The 19,262-nt window shown below is 51.1% G+C and overlaps 1 protein-coding gene across 1 annotated transcript in view; it reads left to right on the top strand.

Moving 5' to 3' along the window:
• The window catches only part of KDM2A (lysine demethylase 2A), a 48,758-nt gene that overhangs the window by 19,119 nt on the left and 10,377 nt on the right, over window positions 1-19,262 (top strand). The window contains exons 2-11 of the mRNA XM_026866925.1: window positions 99-237; window positions 1,454-1,532; window positions 2,904-2,950; window positions 3,310-3,488; window positions 5,963-6,069; window positions 6,623-6,716; window positions 9,020-9,173; window positions 10,961-11,076; window positions 12,617-12,743; window positions 14,219-14,646. Coding sequence (XP_026722726.1) covers window positions 99-237; window positions 1,454-1,532; window positions 2,904-2,950; window positions 3,310-3,488; window positions 5,963-6,069; window positions 6,623-6,716; window positions 9,020-9,173; window positions 10,961-11,076; window positions 12,617-12,743; window positions 14,219-14,646 — 1,470 coding nt within the window. The remainder of the gene's footprint in view (window positions 1-98; window positions 238-1,453; window positions 1,533-2,903; window positions 2,951-3,309; window positions 3,489-5,962; window positions 6,070-6,622; window positions 6,717-9,019; window positions 9,174-10,960; window positions 11,077-12,616; window positions 12,744-14,218; window positions 14,647-19,262) is intronic.

Raw genomic sequence — 19,262 nt, forward strand, 5'->3', positions numbered from 1 at the left:
CCTGGCTGAGCTGTACTGGGTAGAGAGGAGGCTCTGAGAAGCAAGCTGGTTGTTCCTCCTGATCTGTAACTTACCTTTCTGGTCTGATCTCTCCTCAGCGTGGCACGATGCGGCGGCGTTACGAGGATGATGGCATCTCCGATGATGAAATTGAAGGGAAGAGGACATTTGATCTCGAGGAAAAGCTGTCCACCAACAAGTTTAACTCCACCTTTGTGGTCTTCATGGAAGGCAAAGGTTTGTTCTTGCTGCAGCGTGTGCTACTGTCAGTAACCAGAGAGCTGCTGCGCTTGGCAGCTTCTCCAGTGAGGCATGGTGTGTGAGATGACCTTTCCCCGAGCCTTTCTTAGAAAGCTAACAGCCATCACAGTTGGATGTGCTCTTGTGCATCTGACTACACCCGAAGCCTCCCTGACTGCCAACTTGAAGGGCAGTTACAAGGCAATCATGGTGTTAATGAAATCCTTTCCCATTGTCCTGCGTTTTGCTGCCTTTTACTTTCCATCCTTTCGTAAAGCTGGGAGGACTGTTTGCTCTTCACACCACTTCTGTGCTTTCCTCTGCTGTAAAGTGCTTTACTTGGGTAATGCAAGTGGTGCAGAGCAGGTAGAGGACATTTCTGCCTGCTCCCGTGATGGTCCTGCAGCAGTCCCCAAGCAGTCTGAAGGCAATGTGAGAACACATTGGTGGAGGACTGGCTCAAATCTGCTAAGCCCTTGGGCCAGGGGAGCTGGTAACAGGGAGCATGTGTGGGAAATGGCATGGAAGCCGCTCGATCTGGAGGGGATGAGCCAGGCTGCAGCGCTGCAGGCTCGCTGGGACACGTGGCAGCCAGGAACAAGAGGGTTCGCCTGGGTCAGCACCTGTAATTGCAGCCACATGTCTACTAGATGCTTAATTCAAAAACTATGTGGGATCTCTCCCCTTTCTTTCACCACGCATACGGCTCAGTGGGATGTCTTTTCATCACGCAGCTAGTGCAAGCCTCATGAGGATTTACCATGAGGGAGGAGCATTTCTTCAAGACATCTCTTTCTTGGCTGTGAGCTTCTTGAGGAAGTGAGGACCAAAAACCGTGTTGTTCCCCTGTCTGGTGCGGCTTGTTGGAGCAAACTCCCCCCTCCCTGGGGGGCCTGTCTGAGACTTGTCAGCAGCACGTATCATGCTGCTCACAGACCTGCCGCAAAGGAGTTCCAGCATCTCTGAAGGGATGTAGAAATAGTGAGGAACAGGGCTTGCTTTTGCTGGCTAGCCTTGCAACAAAGATAGGAATAGGTTCTCAGGCCTCAAATGCACAGGGCCCTGAACAACCTGATCTGAGTCTAAAGTCAGTTGGCTGGGAGCACGGTTGGACTAGAGATCTCTCCAGAGATCCTTTCTAACCTCGGTGTGTCTAGAGTCCTCTGGAGGAGTCTCCCCTAACACCTTCCTTTTTCTTGTCTCTCCACACCAGACTTCACAGTTGAATACATCCAGCGGGGCGGCCTGAGAGACCCTCTTATCTTCAGGAGCTCTGATGGCCTGGGAATAAAGTGAGTGTTTGGGACACCCAGATGGGTGCTCTGGCCTGATTTATTGCCTCTCTCCAAATTGTGTGGGATCTGATCCTGGCAGTGGGATCTGTGCTCTCCCAAGTTGGTATGACCACGTCCTGTCCATGCTGTTCTTTACGTGCAGTGAGCAGAGAGAAGTATCTTCCACCTCAGTTATCCCGTTCTTACTTGTTTGGGCTTAAAATGAGAGGACTAAGTTGGCTGTAGGTGATCACAATTCAGCAAAATCTCTGAAAAGTCCCAGTGCTTCTCTGATGCAACATCTGGTTGGGTTTCTTTCCTAGTAATATAGGCATCTATTGCCAAGGAGTCAAGCAATTTAGTATTTCTGGCATTTTCCAGAATTCCAACCTGATTTACCCAACATGGTTACTTTTAAACTGCCGTCTGTCTCTCTTACTACAAGTAAGTCAATTAAAGTTTACAGCTTTGAGGGTAAAGCTGTACCGAAGCAAGACTTTGTGCCGTTTTATGATGTTCATATATGCTGTGGAGTGGTACATATAGTTTTAAAGCAAGTAATACTACATCAAAACATGACAGCTGTCTTCTACAAAATCTGCCCTAGTGTTTCTGCTGGGTCAGTTGTTTTTGGTTTTGATTAATACAAAAGTTAGAGGAATAAATCAGCCCTAACAAACTTTGTTAGAGCCAGTATCAGCAACACAGCTCTTATGTTCCTTAGTTGGCTGAACGGGTGGGCCATATCTCATCCAGTGCAAGATGTACTGTACTGTATTACCAAGGAAATTGTGCCAGGCCCAGTTTTAACTGCTGGGTGACTTGGGAGGGCAGAGATGTGATACTGAGGATTACAGTGTGGGTGAAACTAGATTTCTTCTGACCTTTTGGTTATTTCTCTGTGTTAAGAGCTGCTCGAATGGCTCCTTGCCCGCTCTGCCTGACAGCAGTGTTTGTACAGATGAGTATGCCAGTACAAACAGTTAGAGGAGTTACACTGTGTCAGTGAAATATACTGCTTGTACTGGGCTGGCTGTGCCCTTTATATTGGGATAACTCCTACAAGCAATCTTTAAAACAAGAGCTAGGATTGCTTAGCTCAAGGCCTGCTTGCTTGTTTGCCAGAAGCCACTCTACAACATGCTCTAGAAGTGGTATATCCTGTTCCCAAATCTGCTTCCTTAGCCAGAAGTTGGGCCCAGTGTTTCACCCCAGCACTCAGCCCAGGCCTGTGGCCCCGAGATCTAGTTGCATGATCTTCACCCACACCTGAGAGGCAAAAAGAAGCACAGTAATTTCTTCAGGGTGCTGATGCTGGAGGTACAGGTGGGAAGGGTCTGCAACCAGAAGCACTTCATGATTTTTTTAGCAAGATTGTTTGTCCTGCAGGATGCCAGATCCGGACTTCAGCGTGAATGATGTGCGGCTGTGTGTCGGTAAGTGTCCAGGGACCACAGTGCACCTCTGCACCCTGGGCAGACAGGGAGGAATGGGGAGAGTTGTTGGGTTTTTCAAAGCTAGAGGTCTGGTTTTGTGGCTCTCCCAGTGTGCAGCTGGTTGAACCTGAACCATCCTTAGCTGGTGTATCACAGCTCTTACCTGCTTCAGTGTAGTTTGACCTGAAACAGCTTCTGTTTCAATGCGGGTATGAAAGAAGATGAAGTAATGGGAGAGACCAAGGTGTCACACTTGTGTGGTGGGTTCTTGGAGGAAGGGTCTCGTGTCCTGGAGCATCTCTTCTGGGTGGTCCATTGTGCACAGGGACGGTTCCAGTGACGTCTGTCTGTTCTGGCAGGGAGCCGACGGATCGTGGATGTCATGGATGTGAACACACAAAGGGACATTGAGATGTCCATGGCACAGTGGGCACGCTACTACGAAACACCAGAGGCCGAGCGGGAGAAACTTTACAACGTCATCAGCCTGGAGTTCAGCCACACCAAACTGGAGAACCTGGTGCAGAGACCTGCTACGGTGAGCGTGGCTCGCTCTTCCACAGGAATGGCCTTTCCCTTGGGCTTGTGGTTCCCTATAGGCAAGGTGCAGCCTGGCACTTGATCGTGGGAGGAGGAAGGCTGCTCGTAATGTGCATGGTCTCAGCCAGGGGTGTCACTGCTATGCTCTGGCAGCTGCTGGAGCTGGTCCTGTGTTTGACTCCAACCTCATCTGCTGGAGCTGATCTCACAGTCAGGCTGGGGCTGCTCGGCCTCTGCATCCCTCAGCTGTTGTGACCACGGTCAAGTCCCTGACGTGTCATTCTGCAGAGAAGTGACTTGTTCACTAGCTGTCAGCAATTAGAGCAATGGAAGTGACTGGCTGAAGAATAATTAGAGTGAATTAACCTGCTCCTGCTGGCTGATGATCAAGAGCAGGCAGAGTCTTGGCCACTGTCTGCCAAGACCTTGGCTGTCATTCAGTCCTGGGCCTCCCTTTGCTCTGTGCTGTGCACTGCACTGCTCTGGTGCTTGGTGCAGAGCCCTGTACTGCGTTCCGCAGCAGCAATCAGCTCCAACATGCCCAAAGAGGGATGCAGGACAGGGGTGGCTTGCCATAATGCATGGCCAGGTCTAAAACTCCAGCAGAGCCTAAATCAGAGCTCAGGAATGCTTGCTGTGTTTTGAGAGAGTTGCTCAGGCCTGGATGCTGGCTGAGCTTCGTGATTTCCTTGCTGTTTGGAAACCGTGGTGCCTTTAGGACAGCAACCCTGTGTTCAGATGGGACTCCAGAGGGTTGTGCAGCCTGGCAGGGAGAGTTTCTGATGCAAAGTGCTGAAATCTCTGAGGGTGGAGTAGGCCAAGACTTGGAGGGGGGGAGGGCGGGCCAGGAGGCTGTTTGGCAGAAAATGAGTTGCCCTTCCTGAAGTGTGGAAGGTGGGATGGATGAGATGGACATCCTGAACACTATGCAGAGAGGAAGGGGCAGCTCTGCAGGGCCATTCACTTCCCTCCGTTAACTGCAGAGGGAGCCTAGACTTCTCTGCCTGCTCTGGCTGTCCTGAAGCTTAGCAGTTGAATCCCACCCTAGCAGATGCTGCCCAGCATGTTGGGGTTTTTTATGGAAGCCCAGTGCAGTTCCTGCCTAGCCCCTAAGTAGAAAATCAGCATCACAGTACCGTGCTTGGGATCTTTCTTGCTGCTTGTGTGAATTCAGAGACCCGTTGTACAGCAGCTGGCATCAGAGCAGCTGGTCCGAAGTACTTGATGCATGGGGTTGCACCAGTAGAATTGGGAAGGTTGCTGGGTGGTTTGACTCCTGAGGGCAACTGAGCACCACGCAGCTGCTCTGTCACTCCTTCCCCTTCAGGAATGAGAAGGAGAATATAAAAGAAAAGGCTCAATAATCAAGATAAAGACAGAGAGGGATAGCTCATGACTTGCCCGTTGTGGGCAAAAGACAGACAAAAGGGAAGAAAAAGAGCATCAATTTAATTCAACCACCACCACTACTTAATTTAACAATCAGAATAGGGCAGTGAGAAGTATTACCACATCTTAAAAACACTTTCTTCCTAGGCTCAGCTTTGCTCCCAATTTCTCTTCCTCCTCCCAGCAGTGCAGGGGGAAGGGGATGGGGATTGCAGTCAGTTCATCACCTGTTGTTTCTGCTGCTCCTTCCTCCTCAGAGGGAGGACTCCTCACACTCCTCCCCTGCTCCAGCGTGGGGTCCCTCTCACAGGAGACAGTCCTTCATGAACTTTTTCTGATGCTAGTCTGTCCCATGGGCTGCAGCTCTTCACGGACTGGCCTAGTGCAGACTGCCCTCAGTCCTGGCCTTTTGTGGGCACAGCCACCTTCTCCAGTGTGGGGTCCTCCACAGGCTGCAGGTCGGCATCTGCTCAACTGGTGACCTCCATGGGTCCTTCCCATGGGCTGAGGGGGGTCTCTGCTCCAGTGAACCTCCCCTTGCTGCTGCCTTCCTCCTCCTCCTTTCTTCTACTGACCTCAGTGTTTGCAGAGGTATCCTCCTCACAACTCCTCTCAGGTTCCCCTTCTTAAATATGTTATCACAGAAGTGTGAACACCATTGCTAATTGACTTGGCCTTGGCCAAAGACAGGTCCAAGTTGGAGCTGTGGGAGCTTCGAAAGTTGCTCACAGGAGGCCACTGCTGTAGCCCCTTCCCCTGGTACCAAAACCCAGCCACACACACACAAACCCGACTCAGGGCCAGAATGGGGGTGTCATGGTGATTCCTAACACTGGGGCTTCCTCCTCTTCCTCGGTCCTGTCATTGGTTGGGGGTTGCTCTGGGCCAGGCTGGCAGCCTGTGTGCAGCACTGTAGTGGCTTTGATGGGCCCAGTGCAACCCCCTAGTGTCCAGCTGTGTGTGAGCTGGGGGCTTACCAGGCAGGCAATAGGTATTTGAGCCTCTAGAACAGCCTGGGGGTAGAAAAAAAAGGTTATTGTGCCCCTTTCATCTCTACTCATGTCTCCCACCTTTCTGCTGTAGGTGGATTTGATTGACTGGGTTGATAACATGTGGCCCAGACACCTGAAGGAGAGTCAGACAGAGTCTACGAATGCCATCCTGGAAATGCAGTATCCAAAGGTGCAGAAGTAAGTGACTTCCTGAGCTGTTCCAGTGGTAGCAGGCAGCAAAGCATCTCCTGCAAGAAAACTGCCCAAGGGAGAAGTAGTTTGTACCGAGGGGGAAGTGGGAGGAACAGTCTCCCTGTTTGTTTCAGTGGGTGACACTTCCAAGGACACTGCAGTTAGTTATTTAAAGTCCCTGCTGAATGCTGTGTGAAAGGGCAGTTGGGTGGCTTCTAGGAGCCTGGGGGAAACTCTTGGTGCTCACCACCTTGAGAATGGGGAGTCAGTTGAGCTGCTGGGGGTTTCTAGAGCTGCCGGGGCTGTGAGGATGAAAGCTCTCCTTTTGCCTGGACTAGATCTTTTTGCGGCGATGTGATATAAATGCAAAGCAAGCTCTCTCCTGCGAACCACCACCTCCCTGCAGCTAAAGTGCTTAGCACTGCAGTCATTGGCTTATGGCACTGCTCTGAGCCATTGGCCTGGGTTTGGGCAGCCCGTTCTCTTTGAATACATCATATTTGCTCTAAAACCTGGATCACCACTCATTTTACCTTGTTTTCATCTTATTTTCCGCCAGATACTGCCTGATGAGTGTCAAGGGCTGCTACACAGATTTCCACGTGGACTTTGGTGGTACTTCTGTGTGGTACCACATCCACCGAGGGGGAAAGGTAGGAGAACAGTCCCTCTTGGGGAAGTTTCAAATGCTCTAGGAGAGTGGCTTCTAGTCTCTTCTCTTGTCGATCCTTGAAGGTGCAGATCCCAGACAACAAACTGAAGTCTTTCTACCCTAAACTTGTTTATCTGTGGTTCTTGGAAGTAGTTCAGGCCCTCAGAGGTCCACCAGGCATGGGCTGAAAACTCGTGCTGTAGATATGATGCTGAGACAACCCTATAAAAGGCTAAATGGCAGAACATGCCTTGGGCTTCTGAGAGATCATTTGGCTGCATGGGTGATCACCTCTTGGTGTGGCACCGATAGCACACTGGGAGCAGCAGCAAATGGAAGAAAGGTAATTAAAGATGACTAGGAGCCTCTCCTAAAGCTCAGCTGTCCAGGGGTTTTAAATAGCCAACAGATGTGTGAGGGGTCGCCTTAAAGTATCAAGTGATTTCAAAAGCAGAAGCATTTGAACTGAAGGTTAGTGACAGATCTTCACTGCAACCTTTGAATGGTTTCTAGTGAGAAGTAGCTCTGAAACAGTATCAGATATAAGCTGCTTGTCTGGAGTTACTTCCTGTAGTTGAGCCCAGCCCAAGATTTCAAAACTGAACCCCAGGCTCCATCGAGTTTATCTGGTTACAAACTTCGAGTGCAGTGTTTGTTCCCTGATGGGTGACTTCCAGTTATAACTGTGCAGGGATTTCCCTGTGCCAGGCGTCCATCACCCCAGCTGTGTGGTGTTCTGGCTTGGAAGAAATCTGTCTGGAAGGGCATGTGGGAAGGTGCCAGTCCTCCCACTTGTCCTTAGGCAGGGTGAATTGCACCTTAAGCTCCCCTTACAGTTGGGGATATTGTATTTGTTCTCTTAACCTTCAGAAACCAGATCTGTAATAGTTTGGGTGCTGTATCACTGAAGGAGCTAGCTAGTACCTGAACAATTAACTCAGACACCTTAGTTAGCACTTCTGGCACTCTAGAGAGCTCAGTCATGTTCACAACATGACACTTGGTCAATACGAAGTCCTTGCTGGGAAAACCTCCCCTCTGACTGCCGTTGGGTGGATGCCCCCACTGTCAGGGGACTCGGTGTCTGCTTTAGCATTACCACTGTAACAGCACAGAGGAGCTTGTATTCAACTTTTTGCTAGCTGCAGTTGTCAGCTCTACTGTAGTCAAGGAAACTTTGCGCTGTTGTCCAGGGGAGTGGCAACACAGACAGACTCATCATAGTGCATTTAAATCATTGCAGTCAGGGCAGCAAAATCTGGTAGTAGCTCAGCTTAGTAATATTAGGAAAAGCTGATGTGGAGAAAAGTGTTCTGTAGTGCAGGATTTACCAAAGGCAGGTCCTGCCTCTTGGCCAGTGAAATGCACCCAGCTCCTGACTTAAACCCTTGTGAGCAATTAGAAAAGACCTTGCTGCTTCTAATAAAAATGATCAGCCATTTAGGGTTGAGTTCATCAAGGAGCCAAGGGTAAAAACGGCTGTCTGTGGTGGCTGGATGACATCTGAGTGCCTCGGACAGCCTTAGACTTAGGGAGTCCTTTGCTTGTAACTGCTGCAAAGGAACTGTCCAGCTAAAGGGCTTCCTCCACAGCCAGTGAAGGCAGATCTCTGGGGGGAAAAAAACCCTTGTCACTTCTTTAGGACATGTCCTGAGCAATTATTCCATCCCATCTTTCTCTGCTGACTTAGACTAAGTTCAGGGAACACAGCAAACTCTGCTCCACCTGAAGAATCTGGGCTTTTCCCCTACCTTTCCTTGCAAAGGAGCTGTACCTGCCAGACATTCCAAGCGATTCTGCTGGTTTGTGGCTCCAGTGCCTTCCCCCAGAGGAAGAGCTGACAGTCTCTGAAGAGCGTCCTTGGGCATAGATATAAACTGGCCACCTGTATTGCATGGAGCCAGGCAGGTGCAACTCCCGATAGTTCAGTTGTAGCTCTTACTAACATGGCAGAAACATGCAGGTAAGTATCTCCTTGGTCTCTAACATTCTGGTGTCTTTGGGCTCTATATCTCTTAATGCTTGTGTAAATAATACATTTACAAAACATCCCAAGCTCAGTCAACCTGTGGTGGTCAGTGTGCCAGGTTGGGAAAGACCTCTCAGCAGTTTGCACTCCTAAATGGGACAGCTTCTTAGGTCACTTTACTGGGAATTTCTGCAGATTTCCACCCTCTGTGAGTGGGGAGAGGAAAAGATTTAGATGTCTGAAGAGGGAGTGAGGCAGGTTTGGAAGAAAGAAGGGTTACACAGTAGTTGTTAATTATGTGATGACTTACATACACGTGTTGTTTTTATTTGCAGATCTTCTGGCTGATCCCTCCTACACCCCAGAACCTGGAGCTCTATGAAAACTGGCTTCTCTCAGGGAAGCAGGGAGACATTTTTCTTGGAGACAGAGTGTCAGAGTGCCAGCGCATTGAGCTCAAGCAGGGCTACACGTTTGTCATCCCCTCAGGTACCACAGGGTGGGCAGGCACATCCTGGCTTTTCCCCGGGTTGTGGCAAGAGAGTGAAACTCCTGGAGCACGAGCAAAATTAGAACAGGCAGGTTCTAGTTTCCTCCCTCAGGAGTAACGGGGAGAGAGAGATGTGTTGTGGCTCCATCTTCTTGCTTGCCAGCTCCCAAAACATGCCTGTCATGGCACTGTGGATTTCAGCCCAAGTGACAAGAAAGCTGTGGCTGGCTCACCTCACACTAGATCAGTTATTAAATGAGGCTTTCCCAGAGCCTGTTGTGTTGACATGCGGAGCAGTACACGTTGAGGACAGAGGCTGGCCCAAGAACAGCTCCTCAGCTTCCTGGGTCTCTTGTGAAATCTCTGCGGAGTTATATTCAAATTGTGAAGCAAGGAAGGGAGTCATTGTGTGAGTTTAAGGAACAAAGTTACTGCTCTGGACACAAGGAAAGACAGTTGAGCAGTCTGAATGTACTGGAAGTAGGAGAACCGGAAAGTGTGTAGCTAGACACTGGAAAACGCTGAAACCCAGTAGGGAGCTGGGAAGCAGTAACATAGAGAAGTTGGCCCTTTGCAGAGGGCTTGAGCAAGGAGCTTTTGAGGTTCAGAGTGAGAACACTCTCAAGAGTTAAGAGAAATCTTTAGCCTGACTTGGTTTAGCCAGCAGAATAATTGGAGGGCATCAGTGATGTCTTGCATGCACAGTTAGTACAGTGCTGTGCTAGAAAACAGCAAAGGCAGAAGGGAGGAGGCCAGTGAAAAAGCAGCTCAAGTTGGTTGTTTGCAAGGACTGGCTCACAGCCTTTTAGAACCTGTGATGGAGACCTGGGGTGTCTGTAAAACGTTGTGCTTGCGCTAGGGAATACTCCCTTGTGAGCAGAAGGGTTGTTGGACCTCTTTGAAGGCTTCTGATAAACTGTTGATAAAAATTATGTCCATAAGACTGTCTCAGATGTCAAAGATCGCTGTAACCTGCTGTTTCATCTCCAACAGCAGTGCGGAAATAAGCTGTGTTGTTCTTAGTCCTGCTGTAAGCTACAGAAAACACCAGGGATTGCACAAGTTACTCATTTGAGTCCTGTTATCACAGCTGACACTTCTTTTGAATCGAGTGGCCTTGCCTGAAACCCACAATGGAATTCCCAAAATGTTGGCCTTGGCTGGATTGCTTAGCCTTGGAGATAAGAGAGCTGGAACTTGAGTTACTTTGAGGGTATTTTCATTGTTGAACCGACTTTGGAAGATTGTTTTCCTTGTTGCTGGTGTTCTTAGGCCTAACACAATTAGGAAGCAACTTTCCAGAGACACCGGGATGACAAAAAGCTATGGACAGGGGGTGGATATTGGCACATGTGCCACCATGGGATAATGCGAGGCCAGATCCACGGGTGTATTGACGTGCCTAAGTACAAGTCTGTCTCTAGCTCTTAAATGGGTTGAGCTGGGTATTGAGTAATTCAGTAGTGACACAGTGGCTGTAACGCAGCAGGGTCTGCCCTCCTCGAAGAGCTGGGGTCCTGTCGTAGCCCCCTGCTGCTGCTGGGGCTGGCTGATGTGATGGGGGTCAGTAGCTCATCTGTGTGTTTGCAGCTAACCTGGATGCAGGTTAAGGGTGTAACTGTCAGGCTGGACTTAACTGAGCAGCATCAAGGTTGTGCATATTTGCTGCCCTAAAGAGAACATTTTGTGAGAGATTGGAATTCAGTTAGTAAGGACTCTCAGTGGGGAGACCTTGGCCTCACCTAGTCGCTCAGAAGGATTCTTCAAACTCTGCTTTCTCTCCTAGGTTGGATCCATGCTGTGTACACGCCCATGGACACACTGGTTTTTGGAGGCAACTTCTTACACAGCTTCAACATCCCTATGCAGCTCCGGATCTACAGTATCGAAGACCGCACGCGGGTAAGGCCCTGCGGGAGAGCTGGGAGGACGTGGGGAGGGTGCAGCTGAGAGGCAAGGCAAGCCTCCCCCTCAGAGATTGCTCCAGCTCTGGCTGTCTAAGCGAGATGTCCCAGCCTGTTAAATGTACAGGCAGGGATTTGGGCAGAGCGACAGCCTGCAGTGTGCACAAAGCCCTGTTACCTCCCTTCATCCTTCGTGTGGTCGCACTGGGCTCCCGAGGGGTCTGGAAACCTTGCTGTGAGTGTGACGGGGAGCTCCCCCAGCTGCCTGAGGAAAGCACCAACCTGTCCATGGGAGCGCATCCAGTGTGTTGCTTATTCCCTTACCCAGCTGCCTTCTGCTGCTGGGTGTTGATCTTAGATATTCTAGAGAAGAGGAGGCTGAGGGGAGACCTCATGGCCCTCTATAGCTCCCTGACAGGAGGGTGCAGAGAGGGGGAATGAGTCTCTTGAACCAAGGAACAAGCGCCAGCACAAGAGGGAATGGCCTCAAGCTGCACCAGGGCAGGGTCAGCCTGGCTCTGAGGAAGGATTTCTTTGCAGAAGGGGCTGTTGGGCGTTGGAATGGGCTGCCCAGGGCAGGGGGGGAGTCCCCATCCCTGGAGGGGTTGAAGAGTCGGGTTGACCCAGTGCTGAGGGATCTGGTAGAGTTGAGAGCAGTCAGTGTGAGGTTCATGGTCGGACAGGAGGATCTTCAGGGGCTTTTCCAGCCCAGATGATTCTGTGATGTGGTCTGAGATGACTAAAACAAAAGACTGCCTCAGGTCTTGAGCAGAGAATGGTGTTGGCGCGCGGGTATTCTCACTTGCTCCTTGTGGAGATGTGGGGCCTGCAGCACTCAGCACCTGCAGAGAGGCCTCAGGACATGCCAGGGCTGTGATGACCAGTCTGTTGGCCTCTCCAAAGCAGCTCAGGGTGCTGCAGTGGGACCTGGAGTTTAGCACCCAGCTATCAGACCGTCATCCAGAGCAGCCAAGACATACATAGAACAACGGAGCGTGTGCTTGCTCCACCCTGGTCAGTGTAGCCTCAGGAAGGCAGCAGGGTCAGGGACATTTGCCTGTTGTGTGAGTTGACAGAGCCCCAACAGCTTTCTGCTAAATAGCTGAGCTGGTAACACCTTTCTTAATAGACCCACCCTTTTCCTCCCCCCATACAAACACTGGATGCTGTGCTGGGGCTCAGGAAGAGGGCTTGAGCCATTAGCTTCAACTGAAAGCTTTTGTGGCACCTGCCACTATTTTCTTCTAATGAGAAGGAGGTCTGGGGTGGGAAGAGCCAAAAGAAAAATGAAATGTTAATGGCTTGCAAGTGAGTAGTGCCTGGTCTCTGCTCTGCCTGGTGATAATATCCTCCTGCAATGAGAATTACATCAGGCTGCCAGAAGCATGAATGATGCTGTTATACATGTACATGCGTTTCCTGTCTCTCGGGAGGGGATCCGTCTGGTTTGAGGCATCAGGAATAAGAGCTATGATCTCCGTGCAGTGCGGTGGTGAAGGAGGCCTGAGCAGATCCCCTTCCCCTTGTCTCTTTTGCAGGTCCCAAATAAGTTTCGTTATCCCTTCTATTACGAGATGTGTTGGTATGTGCTGGAGCGCTATGTCTACTGCATCACCAGCCGCTCACATCTGACCAAGGACTTCCAGAAGGAATCGCTCAGTATGGGTAAGCCCCCTAAACTGACTGTCCAGCTTTTATTTCTCCCTCTCCCATATCAAAGTGGTTTCTTGCACCCTTCTGGGATACTGTCTGGTTCAGCTGTGGGGCAGGCGGGGGCTGCTGCATGGGAAGAATTCAGGACCATCACTTCCTCAATTTCACAAGTTGGTTTCTTTGGGTATTTCCTCCCTTTTCATGCTTTGCTGTACTGAGCAGGCGGAGAGCATTGCAGACTGGCCAAAGGAGGTGCTGTTTATTACCTTTCCTTTGAGCAAGAAGTCAAAACTAGCCAGACTTCTGCTTCCTCCTTTGCCCCTGTGACAGGCCAAGGTTCCTTGTAGCTGCAAAACCAGTACACGAGTTCCTGGCCTTGCTGGTACATGCAAAGCTTTTAACAGAAGAGGTGGAGGAAAGTTGCTGTAGACACTGCTGTGCTGTGGGCTGCAGGGCAGGAATGTTTTCTTGCTGATAGGGGCCTTCCTGCACGCAAAGTTTAAATGTGCCAGGGAGTGCAGGGAGGAACCTGCAAAAGGAAATCTCCAAAAGGAATGTTTGGCTGCCTTACAGCCAAGGCAAGCGGGGCCTGAGCAGTGGTTCAAGAGATAATTTCTCAGAGAGCCTTCTTCAGTGTGAGGATAGCCTCCAATTCAAGGTCCTGGAAGCAAATCTGTCCCCACTCCCTGAAAAGGCTGTACATGCTGACTCCTGGGCACCTCTCCTCACAGCCATGACCTCTTTGGGGCTTTCAGTTTCTGTGCAAGGGGCCCTCTCGAGATCTCCCTCAGCATGTGGTTTGGGAAAGGCTGGCTCTGTCCTCCTGCCTGGAGGCTTCCAGCACCTTCATCTCCTTTCCTCTACTGCTGAGCAGCGTGAAGTGGGAACTAGTGCAGACTGCTGAAAGGAAGGGAGCAGGAGAGCCCCCTTCCCTTTTACTGTCGGAGAAGGGTGCTTTATCACACACAATCAGGCTCAGAGACCTCACAGTCATCTAGAGTATCCACATCCTCTTTTTCCCATCATGAAGGCAGGTTCAAGGTCCCAAGTCACTCCCAGGACCAGATGGCTGGAGATCCCAAGACCTCCAAAGCAAAGTCAGGTTGGATGGAACTCTGAGCAACCTCATCTAGTGAAAGATGCCCCTGCCTAAGGCAGGAGGGTTGGACGAGATGATCTTTAAAGGTCCCTTCCAACCAAAACCATGCTAGGATTCTATGAAATTCAGTCTAGGGCACTGCTGTCTCCTCCTCTGGGAGGTTTTCCCATGTCCTGTGCTTCGCCTTCCCACAGAACAAGCCAGGAATGGGAAAAGATTGTAGCTGTTCTTTTCCAGCTGCTACATGCCCCATCCTTTTCTCTCGCCGTGTCCCCGTACGTTGCTCCAGCATCTCTGTAACTGGGGGGATTCTCTAGAAGCTGAATGCCTCCTGTGAGTGATTGTCTGCCCACCGTGCTCTTCTCTCACTCTTTCTCCGTCATGGCAGATATGGAGCTGAGCTCCTCAGACTCAGTAAACATGGAAGAGGAAGAGGAGGAGGAGGGGGAGGAAGAGGAGGATGCAGCAGGGAAGGAACCCAGGCGACCAGTCACAAGACGGTCTGTTCTCACCAGCCCCGTAGCCAATGGTGCCAGTGTGGACTATGATGAACTGGGCAGGAGCTGCCGGAGCAGCCTGCCGGGTCTGAAGAAGACGCCATCTATAGACTCTTCCGACTCCAGCCGCGGCTCTCAAAACGGCCAGGCCTGGGACCCCAGCGGTGGCAGCCCACGCAAGAACAGGAAGGTGCACCTGACCCAGTTTGAACTGGAGGGGCTGCGCTGCCTCGTGGACAAACTGGAGTCGCTCCCTCTGCACAAGAAGTGTGTCCCCACTGGCATTGAGGATGAGGACGCCCTCATCGCTGACGTCAAGGTATGTAGGCATCAGGGAGCCACAGGCCCTGCCGTTCCTGGGGGCTTCACCTGCTTTTTGCGCTGTTGGAGGTAGAAAGGCATTTCCTCATGGGATAATTGCTTGACCCTGACCTTACCCATATCCTGGGGCAAGGGGGCGATGTGTCTGCAGGCTTGGTGTCCTCTTCTTCCTCTGCATGAGGCCGATGCTATGCCAGCTGATGCTGTGGGACAGGTCTGGCTTGGATTTTGTGTCGGGGCTAGCAGAAGCAGTAACTACTCCCAGCCAGTGTGACTGAGACTCACCTGGGGACCCTCTGGGCCCTGTGTGGGTCCCTTGGGGGTGTCAGTGCAAGAGCACTCATTTGCAACACAGTTAATTTCCAGTTCGGGCTGGGGACTCCTTGGGCTGGTGGACACTGTGACAGTCCTTCCCGTGCCCCAGGTGGATTTGGCCTTGTTTCTTTGGGTTGTTTGCATAGGATGTGAGCTTAGGTTATACAAATGTGCGGGTTGTTTTGTAGCTTGTTGTTTGGGTTTTTTTCCCCTGCCCTGCTTCATACCCTGAGCTGTATCTGCCAGACCTGCTGTGCTGATTCTATGAGCTTTGGTGTTTTAGCCCTTTGAGCACTAAAGTGAGGATGCCAGCCTCACTCTATTCCCCAGAAGTCTGTTTTAGTCCCTAAAACCACAGTCAACTTCTCCCTTTCTGGCTGATGGTGATCTGTTCAGCTGCTTGCCTCTACCAAAGCCAACATTCAGACACAGCCATGGGTATATCCTCATCTTTGCTGTTGTGTTTCTTTTCCAAGCGCTGTCTCCTGATTTTTTTGTTGGTAAATCCGGTGCTCCGCTGCGTTTGGAGCAGCAGGTGCAGCTCTGGGGTCCCAGAGTGGGCTGTCGTTTGCAAGTCGACCTCTGGAGGTGCTCGGCTTGAAGGAGGTGTGGGAGTAGGTGCTGTTAAGTGGCTGCAATTCTGTTTTCCTGTGACTTTTTCAAGTGCATTGTGCATGCCATGGCCTTCAAGTAAGCCGCGTGTGTGTTTCTGAGCCGCTACAGTGGAGTGGCCTCAGCCGTACCACAGATCTTACCTTGCTCTGGAGAGACTCAGGCTCTGAGCACAGTGTTTTGGCCTTGGACTAAGGAAGGGAGGCTGGTAGGGTGTGGTGGGTGTTTTGAAGGCAGAACATTCAAGGTTGTCACTGTTCAGGTGGGTTTTGATACCTGTTCAAAGGGCTTGTTATTTTCTGGAGCTGATGGATGTGTGTGTGCCAGTGGTTTTGATGTCACCCACCAGCCCCTGTGTCGGGTTGTACCTCATGGATGAGCTGTGGGTGAAAGTCCCTGCAGTCTTATCAGAGCAGACAGCTTCCCTGAAGGACTGTGCTTCTTAAAGCTGGCTGTCCTCTGAGGTTCAGAAGTGAGGTTCAGAGCTGCAGGACTCTGTCCCTCAGGACTAGTAGCCTCCCAGGTAAAGCCTGTGCTACAGGGCATGCTCAAGGCATGAAGATCCTTAGTCATCAGACTGCAGTGGCTGGAGAAAACAGCAAGTTTGTCAAACCACAGCAAACCTCTGCTGTCAAAACTCATGTTTTCCTTAAAAGTGGTGGAACTGGCAAGTGTAGGTTGGCTTATAAAACCTGAAAAGGGGTAAGACATTTCTAGCTGAATCTTTTAATTGGTGTGGTTACTGAAAAGCCTTATAAGTGGAGGTCTAATTTTTCAATATCAACAGCTTGTATGGAGAACACTTTCTTTTTTTTCTAAGGCAAAGACAAGTTGTTACCAAGCTAGAGGTGTGAAGCAGCCATCTCTGCATCTGTAACTCATGATGTGGGATACAGATCCTATTTCAGTCATGTTTTCTTTGTAAGCTTCAGTGTAACTCCCTCCTCTAATAGCTTTTGTGTTCTTGCACAACTGTAGCTGACTCCCACAACACAGTCCCACCCTGGCTGTGTGTAAGCACAGCCCTTCCCTTATCTGATCTTGTTCTGATGCTCCCACCTTCCTTCACAGCTCTCAGAGGTGTGGGGGATCCCTCGTGCTGCACCCCAGACCTGGATCCTTTCTGTTCACCTGTTTATGCAGTAGTAGAGAACTACAGCCTAATCCCTTTTTTTGTGACTTGAGCTAAACCAAAAGCAGTACATCCTCCACAGTGTCTTAGCCTGACTCTGGGGCCATCGATATGCAGCAGGTACTCTTACCCTTACATCACCAGGTGAGGTCATTAACAGACCTGGGTTCTGGCCAACAGGACTGTTGGGAAAAAGTGCTCTGGAGAAGCACAAAATCATTGTGTTTTCGGTGCTCGCCAACTTTGCTGCCATCGCTACATAGCTGTGTCCAGGTAGGCAGATGCTGCGTTGTGGAAGGTTTTCGTGGCTGTGGCCTGCATGTTTATTTGGTCTGTCTGCTACCCAGGATCAGAACATGGTGTTCTCTCATCAAGAGAGCCTAGACAGGCAGGTAGTGACCTGGCACTACCAGATCAAACATCCTGCCATGCTTCCAGCCACTCTCCGCTAAGCAGTATCCCCAGGCACAGGGGAGCAGGTACAGACCAGGAAAATTCTGCCTTTTCCCACAGCCTCTTGTGTGGTGATTGTGACTTCAGGATGCCCATATGTTGGGTTACGTGAAGAAATATGCTTCTGTATCCTGTCATAAGCTGAGCCGGGAGCTGTCACATGGTGGGACGTGACACTTTGGATGTGACAAAGACGTGCTTCCAGCTCCACGGCAGGATTGTCTGTCTGCTGAGACTCTATAAAAGGGCTGCATCAGGCATCTTGAATAGGAAGAGCATGTTACCACCTCTTTCTCTCCTTAGCCTTTCTAGCTTTGCCTGTCTCCCTTGGAAAGCTCCTGGTGACACCACATTGCTGCCTTCTGAACTGGTGACTGAGAGCTGCTCTGCAGTGACTTAAATGGGAGGGCCCACAGAAATCAGAAAGCCTATTGTAGCACTGATGTCTTGCAGAAGAATCTCTATGGGTTTGGTGATGCCTCTGTGGATCTGGACGGGGGTTGTTGGAAAGGTCATTGGCAAAGAGGAATCTTCTGAGAGGTCCCACTGTTTTTTGACTGCTTCTGTCCATCGCTTCTACCCCTCTTGGGGTGTGCTGAATTCCCTCGTTCAGGCTTCAGAGGAGCAGGATGGTCTGTGAGGTTCTGGCGTTAGAACTGTCAGACCTGCTGTTGGCTGACTCGTGGGGAGCCGAGCCCGCCTGCGAACCCTTCACTTGCTGCAGTGCCACCAAGCCCTGCAGCCTCAGCAACTGCCACAAACAGGTCATATTCGGGCTCTGCCTGGAGGTGTTAAAGTGCCAAATGTTGCAGAAGCAAGAAAAACCTCTCCTAAAAGTGCAGATCCTGTCTCCAGGACCTCATCTCAAAGCCTTTGGTCAGGCATTGCCCACGTACCTGGCTCTGTGTTGTGCTGGGTCTCCCCATGACCAGAGACACCCTCTCGCTCCTCTGCAAATGCATTACTCTTCTCATCTGCGTGGTCTGCCCCGCCTGTGGGTCACATCTGCCTGAAACATTCCCTGTGCCTCATCCTCTCCTTTCCCTGCCCCAGTAAATCTGCCAGCTGGAATCTGTTTTCCCAAGACTCTTTCTCCAGGTGCTCACATCTAAGAGAAGCAGCAAACATGTCAGCTTGCTGAAGCCCAGGGGATGTAAAATCGCTGATGAGCACCTTTGGGAGGAGCGAGTGGTCTCAGGGCACTCTGCTCCCTCTCTGTGGCCATGGGGGGAGGGTGCACAGTCCCCCATTTGCTGCAGGACAGTGGGGACACAGAGAGGACTTGGTGGAGAGTGGGTGCTGCTTCCACCCGGGATGGGTGAGGAAGTTCAGGGTGAGTTGGGCGCCCTTGAGTCTGCCCTTGGTGAGACGGCAGCACTTGGCCACGCTCTTGCCTGCGGGTCCCTCCCTGTGCGTGTGCCAGCAGTGCAGCATCCACAATCGCTGCCCAGATGCGAGTGCCACAGCCTGGAGCGCATCAGGCCAGAAACCTCTCTGACATCCTGCCTGACCAGGCGTCACCTCCACAGGCCATTTGATGTGCTTGACCTTGACAACATGTCGGAAGAGCCACCTCGCACATCCTCAGTGCCGAACCAAACCACGCTGCAGGGCTGGGTGTCCCCAGTGAGATATGCAGGGCGGCCTGAGGGTGTTGGTGGTGGTTTAGGTGGTGACAATCTGGACCCAGGTGTTTGATCATTGTGGCCCGGTAGCTTCCTGGGCTCTCCAGGGGCAAGAGAGACAAAAGCTGAGTTTGCCAACAGATGCTGTGGCTGCATCAGGAGTGGGAGTAGTCGCTGTTCTCTGGGGCTGCTTTGGGGAGTTCGCTTTATTTCAGGAGTTTCCTCCATTTTAATTACAGTGGTCTGGAGCTGGGTGGGGGGTCTGGGGGGAGCTGGGGCTGGTTGGGGAGACATTGCTTTGCCCAGCACGGGTTTATCCCCCTCTAGTGGTTAGGTCACTAGTGGCTTTGGGATTACAACTGCTCCCAAACTTGGCTGACGGGATGTTTGTCTGGGCAGCTTTGTCCATCCAGGTCGGGGGGGTGCACGTGCAGAGGATGGTGTCTCCTAAAATCCGGGTGCGTTCAGCTTCCACCC

Source organism: Athene cunicularia, unplaced genomic scaffold (assembly GCF_003259725.1).
Source record: "Athene cunicularia isolate RWA unplaced genomic scaffold, athCun1 BOjh376180_part1, whole genome shotgun sequence".
Classification (NCBI taxonomy): Eukaryota; Metazoa; Chordata; class Aves; order Strigiformes; family Strigidae; genus Athene; species Athene cunicularia.